This window comes from Amyelois transitella, chromosome W (assembly GCF_032362555.1).
Source record: "Amyelois transitella isolate CPQ chromosome W, ilAmyTran1.1, whole genome shotgun sequence".
Classification (NCBI taxonomy): domain Eukaryota; kingdom Metazoa; phylum Arthropoda; class Insecta; order Lepidoptera; family Pyralidae; genus Amyelois; species Amyelois transitella.
In genome coordinates, this window is record NC_083536.1 from 10000129 (window position 1) to 10009949 (window position 9821).

The 9821-nt window shown below is 43.9% G+C and overlaps 1 protein-coding gene across 1 annotated transcript; it reads right to left on the reverse strand.

Annotated features, from left to right (window-relative positions):
- Nucleotides 1-481: 481 nt before the first annotated feature.
- Nucleotides 482-2098, reverse strand: LOC132904176 (uncharacterized). The gene has a single exon (XM_060954089.1). The coding sequence runs from the start codon at nt 2096-2098 to the stop codon at nt 482-484; it is 1617 nt and encodes a 538-aa protein (XP_060810072.1).
- Nucleotides 2099-9821: the final 7723 nt, after the last annotated feature.

Below are 9821 nucleotides of genomic sequence, written 5' to 3' on the forward strand. Positions count from 1 at the left end.
AGCCCCGATGCCATCATCCAGTCGGAGAGGATCCTGCCGCGAAGGTCGGTGACGGGGGAACCCCATACCGGAGACTTGGCATTAAAGTCCCCCGCCACCACTACAGGCGTGGGCGCCGCTCCCGCAACAATCCGCCCCACCTCAAGAAGGAGACACTCAAGCTCGCGACGTGGTCTAGATGGGGCTAAGTACACGGCGACAAGAACCATGTCACCCCATCTAGCCGCGACGTAGCCCCGGCCTGCACTCTGCTTGACCAGAGGAGGCCGGTCTCCCATCCGGGGGATGGTCATAGCGACCTCTCCCTCCGTGTCCCCCACCCATGTAGGGAGAGGGGCAACAAAATATGGCTCACACACAATGGCAGCACTAATGCCCCACTCCGCCAGGTGCTGGAGCAAGAGATCTTGCGCGCGGGCGGAGTGGTTAATGTTGCACTGCAGCAGCTCCAGTGGTTGATGCTGGTGCTGGTGTCTAGGCATTAGTGCTCCATTGTGCTGCCCGCTCTGTTAGGCCCAGTGGGCTCCAGCCGCCCCCTGGTGCGCGGGGGGTTGCACGCCTTCCCTCCCATAGTGTGCTTTGCCGGGAGCTTGGCGTGATGGCACACCGCACACCAGGGCTCCTTTTCTGCACATTGTTGTGTGAGGTGCCCCGTTTTCCCGCATCTGTGGCAGAGTTCTGATCTGTCCACCGGTGATGGACACAGCGCCCTCGTGTGGCCCAAACCCATGCACCTGAAGCAGCGCATAGGCAGGGGTTCCAGGCCAGTGATTTTGGCGGACGACCAACCAATCAAAATACGGCCGTCCGCCACGAGGGCGTTGGCCACGGCTACAGAGCAGGTCACGATGACGGCCCCGGTGAAGTCCGGGGTCATTCGGATCTGCCCCACCTTTATTTGTTCCGGTGGACATTTGCCGACCTGGGACACCTCCCTCTGCAGTATCTCCGGCGTGACCGATTCGTCAAAGCCGGAGATTTTAATTTGGGCCGTTTTGTACGGCCGCGTGACCTCGGCTACTTCCCCCACTAGTTCCCGGATTTTACTGGGGAGGTTGTCAGCGACAGCGCCGCTGTCACTTCCGGGGACCTCGATGATTCTGGCGCCTGTCGCCGTACTCCTCACTGCCACATGATCCACACCCATGGTCGCCAATTTTATTGTGGTGACCCTTTCCATCACCGTTTTATAATCTACCGTGGCACCCGACTTGAGAGTCACCACCACAGCCGTTGACTTGGGAAGGGCATACTGCCGCTTGACCGGCGCAGGGGCCGTAGGGCGAGGAGCCGCACTATCCACCCCAGGAGGGGATGATTTTTTTCCCTTCCTCTTATTTTTCCCCTTTTTAACTACCTCCGTCCAAGAGGAGGAGGGGGTGGGTTCCTCCTGGGGTGGGGCGCCAGAAGCATCCTGTGAGGGAGCTTGCAGAGCCTTTGCCGTTGTGGCTTTTGGCGCTTTGGGCGCCGGGCCAGGTCTTGCCGGGGGCATCAGGGTGGAACCTGCAACTGCCCCCACATTTTCGGGTTGTTTGGGTGCCTCAGCTTTTTTAGCATCTTGGGCCTTTCCAGCCTCCTTATTGCGACGGTCAGCCGCAAGCGGTGGACGCAGTACCTCCTGAGGGGCAACAATAGCCCTCTTTTCCAGTTCCTTAATGCGGTCGTTCATCATTCCCCCCAGGGAGAGGAATAGGTCCCTGGTGAGGGACTCTCCGAACGACCGCATGGAGCGGTCGACCTGGGCCATGATATCGGCCGTCGAGGCCAAGGGCTCCGTGTTGGGGGCCTTCCTCTCAGAGAATGCGATTCGGAGGGCTTTAGTCTCTTGCCTTAGCAGAACTAGTTCCTCCCGCATCCTCTTGTTATCCGCCGCCATTTTGCGGTTGACCTCAGACTCTTCACCTCGGTCCGCGATTTTGTCCGCCGCTTCGAGGATCTCGGTGCAGGCGGACTTCATTTTAGCCCAGGTCGTCCCTTTTAGATTACCGGACTTCTTGGCCTCCTCTAGTACGGTCCGAGCCGCCTGGCGCACCACCTCCAGTTGACCGTCCACAATTGAGGCCTCATCGGTGTTTACTTCAAATTTGCACTTTAGCATTAAAAACTTGCACTTTAGCATTAAAAGACATCGAGGCGGCATCGGTAAACAAAGATGACGTTAACCCGCCCCGGGTTAATACGTCGGGCTCTGCCCGCCAGCGGCGGAGTGAGTGTTCAAACTCAGGTTTGACACATTCTCTACGACCTGACTAGCGGGCCGCTGACTAGTGCACGCGCACTCGACTCGAGTTAAAGAATCAGTTTTACCGACTTGCAAAGTTTGGAAATGAGTTTTTCTTTTAAAAGAATTTTGCTCAGAATTATGCACCTTATCGAAATGCAACAAAGTATGATGCCGCTTGTTACATAATCCGCAAACAGCTGACGAATTACAATTGGAAACAGTGTGGTTTAATCCACAACAGTTAACACAACCGTTCTTAGATTTAATAAAATCATATCTACTTTTAGGTGAATCTAAATTGCGGAAAGATGAACAGTGATACAACGCATGCCTATTGCCATGACAACAAGGGCATTTCTCAAGTGACACGGAACCAACAGTGTTATCACTATGAGACAACAACGTGTACGTATTCTTCTTACGCGAATTATTAGAAGACTGAGAAAGAGGTTTATTGACGTTCGAATTTTTAGAGCTTAAATTAATTGAACGTTGTCATATTTTAACTTGATCACGAATAAATGTAATTAAATCATCAGAGGACGGTATTTCTTTCTCACGTACCGATAATTCGAAAGCTTGTAAAGATTGTGTGTCTAAATTACGTAATGCACAATTAAGGAAAATAAAATCAGACAATTCCGAAATCCCTTACTGTTTTAATGCCAATATAGAAGCAGAGTATTTCTCAATGAATATCTCTAAGCTATGTGCAGTAAAAGAAGTATTTTTTAAATCAAAAATATTAGACAAATAATGTGCACCTAGCGTGTGTTTGTCCTGGTATCGTTTAACTAAGCTATCCCATATTATTCTATAAGTTTCGCCAGAAGGTACGATTCCGGCCGTGATCTTGAGGACGTTGTGCGTTAATTTACCTATTAAATTATTGCACCCGCTGAGAATCTGACACTTGAGTATTATTGTGTACATTCAGTCAGAAAAGTATCGGGAATGGATTATTTATTTATGGTTCCAAATTCAAATTTTTGTTTTTTTTGTTGTTGTTAGATTGGCACAACTGTTTTCCATTTTGGCGCGGAGTTTGAGTTGCATCTGTTGTTTACATTAAATACAGTGCTATTTTTAGTTATATCATATCTAGTGTATATTGCTAATTTCATAATGGATAAGAACATCGAACAAAGAGTTTGTCTTAAATTTTGCATTGCCAATGGAATATCGTGTTCGGAGTCACTGAAAATGTTACAGAAGGCTTACGGTGAATCGACTTTATCAAAAACTCGTGCTTATGAGTAGTACAAAGCGTTCAAAAGCGGTCGAGATGTGATGGAAGATTTGCCTCGCTCTGGTAGGCCATCAACGTCTGCAACTGAAGTTAACATCGCAAAAGTGAAGGAAATAGTGACTGAAAATCCTCATTCAACTTTGAGAGAGATAGCCACCGAACTTTCTGTATCTCACGAGTCGATCCGTACCATTTTAACTAATAATTTGGGTATGAAACATGTTGCCGCTCGGCTAGTCCCAAAAGACCTGAATTTTTTTCAAAAACTCAATCGCATGAGAGTCGCTGAGGACATGCTAGAACGAGTCAATTCCGACCCAACATTCATGAAACGCATTGTTACTGGTGACGAGACGTGGGTTTACGAGTTTGACATGCAAACTAGTCAACAAGCTTCGGAGTGGCGCCTTCCAACTGAACCGAAACCGAAAAAACCACGCCAAAGTCGTTCAAAAGTCAAAGTCATGTTGACTGTTTTCTTTGACTATCGCGGTGTTGTGCACTCGGAATTCTTGCCGGAAGGTCAAACCGTAAATAAGGAATATTATTTGAGTGTTATGCGGCGTTTAAGAGAGCAAATCCGACGAAAAAGGCCAGATTTGTGGAAAGAAAATTCTTGGATTTTGCACCATGATAATGCACCTTCGCACAAGGCCATCATTGTGAACGAATTTTTAACCAAACACTCAACAAATACCATCGAGCAACCACCATATTCACCAGATATGGCTCCAGCCGACTTTTTTCTTTTTCCTAAACTCAAATTACCACTTCGTGGCACCCGTTTTCAATCGGTAGAAGACATAAAAGAGAATTCGCGGCGAGAACTGACCTCAATTCCGGAAACAGCGTTTAAAACATGTTTTGATGATTGGATTATTCGTTGGCGTAAGTGTATCGTTTCTAAAGGAGCATATTTTGAAGGTGATAAAATAAATTTGGATGAATAACAAACAGTTTGTGTATTATTGATCTTTTCCTGCTACTTTCTTGACAGAGTAGTATATTAGATTTAAATGACTCATAAAAATTAGGCCAGTTCTCAGTACGTCCATCGAAACTAGGGATCTCAACGGCAGGAAGTTTAATATGAGTTTTCTGATTACATTTTGATATCGTGGGCTCCTTGACCTTGACCTCGTCATTCACGTTATTACGAACACGTTTGATACGACAGTACAGATCGTCAAAGACGGCCAACTCTTGATAATTAGGAACAAATTTAGGGTTTCATCGATTAGTTTTTCAAAATCATTACGCATATCGTCAACTGTCTTTGACGTGGCCATGAAACTTTCACAGGATTTTAATGTGTAACTAGTTACCTTCTTTGAAAATTCAAATATATCACTAATACGGGAAAAAAGCATTTGTTTTTTTGAATTCAAAAGGGAAATTTCGGGATTCATCTCCATTTTATCGGATGAAGCCATTATGTAGGTAGAAATGAAATAAATAAAGTCTTGTGGTATTTTACAAAACCAGTAAATAATTATTATTGATTATTTCGGTATGAAATAATATCAGAAAACCGTAAATAACGTTAAGGGGAAATGCTAAAAATTATGCAATTATGACAAATTTTATAATATGACGACAGGTGAAATCCCTTTGTTGAATTTCCGTACCAATAATTACGTACGAATACTCAACTAGGTATTTCCTACCTAATATGCATAAATTATCCTAATAGGAATGATATTTAATAAAGATGGAATAGTATTTAAATGAGAAATGCTAATAATTATGCACTTTCTTTGGAAAACAAAATGGCGGTCGCACTAAAGAATTTACGTGCCAATTATAGTTACGCACTATATTTCAAAAGATTGACCTAAACCAGTTCGTATCCGTACTCGAATGGACCAAATAAATTAATGGATAGCCCGTGTAAATAGGGCCTATCCTGCGGGGAGCGTAACCGAAAAAAAAGTATGGGAAAAGGGAATGGAAAAATATGATATTGTTCAAGGCTAGACGACCGTATACTAGGCAGTTTAAAAGTATTCACCAACATCCACCGTGCAGAAGAAATCCTCGCAGTGAGGCTGACCAGGGCTTTGGGAGGCTTCTAGGTTTTGCCGGCCAGCTATTGTAAAGTCCGTGAATAACACTGACTACACCAATTGTCTGTATGTCCACTTCACAAATCGAAGTAATTTATTACTAACGACTAAAGAAAACTCATAAACTAACAGTTCCAGTCGAAAGTCAATTAAAATAACGGAGAGAGAAAAAAACTCGGAAGATTCCGACATTAAAAATTTTGACATAACGTTATTTTAAAAACAACACACTACCGCTCATGTGGCCAGTCAGACGATAACCAACGAGGCATTCCGCATTAGGTTTTAGTAGAGATACCTCGCCACTACCTAGATGGCGCTAGCCTTGAATGAAGATCCTAAAGATATGGGTAAATAGAATAATAATGAAAAGAAGGGACTTATCGGTCCAACCATAATGTGAGATTAGCCGTCGTGTCTCTAGTGAGCGGCGTAAAGTTAAGCATTTTATCAAAGTACCTACACGCCAGAGTTCTATTATCGTGATATTTGTCGATTAAACTTTGCCAAACTACCGCGTTATTAGCAGATGTAATAGGTAGTTGTTTAACTATATTTAAAGCTGAATCTTTAACGCATGACAGTAAATAATGAAATTTATCAATGTCAGTAAAGTTTCGGTTATAAACTAATGATACAAACGTGTCATAAAAGGTTGTCCAATTTTTAAATTTGACCGTCAAATTGAAATAATTTTATTTTAGGTGATGCTGGAACCACTAAATCCTTTTTTACTGAATAATCTACTGGAAAATTATCTGTCTTGTATTTATTTACGATTAATTGACATGCATTGTACATCTCGTCGAAAGTTTCGAGTTCACGATTATTTAATTTTGCCTTCGGTTGTTTTTGTAATTCTAGTTCGTATAAATCAAAAATGGCCATTTCAAATCGCCTCCGAACACTTTCCATATCGGAGAATTGGACCAAAAATGAAGGCAATCGATCTAAGTTACTCTCAATCTTTCCAGACATATCATATATACGTTGCATTTTAATGAAAAGATATTCTTTTTTTGCTAACAATGTATTTATTTTAATTTGCAAAGTTTCGCTTTCCGCCATGTTGATTACACTTCCTCAACAAAAAGCAAAAGTAGGTATGGCTCAAAATAATATTAATCTTGGCTCGAAGAACACGGATAAAGGAGATAAATTAGAGTAGGTATGTAACAAATTTCATTGGGGATTTGTCCAACCCGGGCAGGGTTGGACAAATCCCCAATGAAATTTGAGTACGACTCACCTTTTCTCTGCACGGCAGATTTCCCAGTTCCACACGGAGGCCTCCGTGTAATTGAAGATATACCACACACACAACTCTGTCCAAAATCACTTAAAACAAAATTTATTAAAAGTTTCGATGGTGATTGCGAGCGCGCTTGAAGCAGACTAAACTAGCGCCACTTTTTCTCTCGGTGGCTAAAACTGATACTTTCTACCACACATTAGTCCGGTGGCGCCCTCAGCATTCAAAAAGGAAATTTACCACAGATTAAATACGAAACAACTACATATATTATTTATTTATTTTTAATTTATTTTTGTAACAGATCTGTGACGCGGACTTAAATATTCAAGTGTAGATGCAGCATTTGGAGGTGCATCACATATAGTAGATAGTTTTATCTGTCCTATGCTTCGGGTACAACAGCGGCAGAGGTGGAAGGCAGCTCTACGATAGATAATCCCAGATGTTGAAGGCAGGTCTATCATGGGTAAAACTGCATCAGACATAGATGGCAAGATGGAGGGGCTAGACTGTAACAGGAAAAAAAATAAAGTTATTATAAAATCACTTACCTTAATTATTTCGATGAATGTCACTTTTATTTTTTAATTCACAGTTCAATTTTGTTAATGTTATTTTACTGATCATAGACTTAATTCATGTAATTTTAACTGTACACTATTATTTTATTAAGCGTGTTAGAATAATCTATAGCGAATGCTTAATATAATGTTTGTAAGTTAATTGACGTCGTTGTAGAAAATGCAGCACTGAAGTTTGTGACGTCACGGATTCGCGTGCGAGTGGATACCTCTGCAATTAGTGCTGTCTGTAAAAATAGTAAATAGTCTCTCTTCTCTGCATTATTACGTTCATACGTTAGTTTTGTGTGCTAAGCTGTAGAGTGAGTGTGCGCAGCCGTATTCCTGCCCTATAAAGTGTATTAGTGTGAGCAGTCTAGATTGCGGCAACTTATTGCACTAACAATTTATCGGAGGGTAACTTTTACATTTTGTTGGGTGAATAATTAAAACAATTTCAAGGGTAATTTTATTGGATAATTAACAAAAGGAGCAAACAGTGGATGCATTATGTACTAAATTCTCATAAATAAGTTAAAATTATACACGGTACATATACGGGACTCGCCAAACCAATAACGCCATCTATTGAGACCCTGAAGCACTACAATTATAAACATTAAGATTTGTGATAATTAAATGAATTTTGCAATGGCTAAGTGTGGAGCTTGTGGAAAATATCTATCCGCTACGGGTACTGTGGGATGTACACAATGCCCTCGCATGTACCACAAGGGATGCGTTGCGATACCAGAGGCAAATACACCCAAAGAATGGGTGTGCCCGGAATGTAAAAAGTAGCAGCGCAAGGGGGATAACAGCTCTACGCCTGTAAAGGGTGTTTGCGGGAGCCTACACATTGGACTGGATGCCTCAGTTGCTGGTCCGAGCTTACCACTTCCTTCCGTGTCTCTCACGCCTACAGCTGATTTCGAGTCGCACAGCTTGCGGCTAGAATTGAAGAAGTTCATGGGGGAAATAGGGGAGATGCGCAGAAATATGGAGGGGATAAAGGAGACCAAAACCTACGTGTCCGGTATATATGACACCTTAAATTTAAACCTTTCGCGGCTCAACGATAGGTTGGATAGTTTTGATCAGCGGTTGGGGGCCCTTGAGGGAAGGGTGGATGGAGCGGGGAGTGAGAGGAGCTCTGAGCTAGAAGGAACAGTTGCTCAACTGAAGTCTGATCTTAATGACCGCGATCAGAATGCCTTGCTCTCCGATCTTGACATCGGACAACTCCCTGAGGTGAAGGGTGAGAACATTTACCACACGGTGACGGTCCTGGCTGCCAAACTCGGAATCACCCTTGAGGAGCGGGAAGTCGTGTTCGCCGAGCGGGTGGGGGCGGCGGTGCACGCGGGCGGGTCGCCGGCGGGCGGCGGCGGCGGCGAGAGGGCGCGCGGGCGGCGCGCCGGCAGACGCGCGACGCGCTGTTGCAGGCTGCGCGGGTACGGCGCAACATCACCACTGCAGACTTCGGACACGACGGGCCGCCTCGTAGGGTTTACATTAACGAGCGACTGACACGGGTTAACCGCCTTCTTTTCCACAATGTCAGGGAAGCATGTCGTAAGCAGCTCTGGCGCTATTCCTGGACGAGGCGAGGTCGCATATATGCGCGGCAAGATGATGGTAAACAAGCTTACCTCATCCGCACCGATACCGACCTTACCCGTGTTTTTGGATGCCCTGTCGTTTGATGCGTCCCCTTATTTAAATTTTTGTAATAAGTCTTATAACTGTGCGATTAGAGTTTTGTGTGCTTGCTGTATGTGTGTTGGTGGGAACTCGACCGATCTGCATTTTAACTGTTCAATTTGGGCCTTGTGTCTATGTGTTTTTTTATGGGTTATAATATTACATATCTCAATCTATGAGCATCATTTTTTCCTCAATTATTTCTGCTTCTATAAAATTTCTATACATTTTTTATTATGTAACAATTATAGCGGGGCGAGATTGAGAAGTAAAAGCCAACTACGGGATAACAACTTTACTTCGGTAACTTATAAAAAGAAATACAAAACTCGCTCGCTAATAAGAGGTGCATACCGCACCGGTCCGCGCGTTGTTTAAAGACTGACTTGTCCAATGAGGCGCACGGGCTGTCCTTGACGTGGGCGCTGGGAACGGCGTAGTATGGACGAGGGGGGCGGAGAGTGACGCGATGTCTCCCCGGAAGGGCCTACAATGTTGCCCGCTATATCTTGCCCACTATACAATTTAATTAAGTTGTGTGACATACAAAGTGTGATAATCTTTAGCCATGATTAATAAACATCTCAAAATTAGTTTGTTTAACCCGGGCTCATTGGGTGCAAACCATGATAATCTCATTGCAGCTATTGATCGGTATGGTATGGATATTTTGGCAATTAATGAAACCTGGTTGTTTGATGGTGAGGATTCCCGTGCTCCTCAAATATCTGGATACAGGCTCCGTCACACTCCGAGGCTTGTT

Excerpts from the sequence above, each read along its gene's own strand:
- LOC132904176 (XM_060954089.1), bottom strand. The coding sequence starts at position 2,098 with ATGCTAAAGTGCAAATTTGAAGTAAACACCGATGAGGCCTCAATTGTG.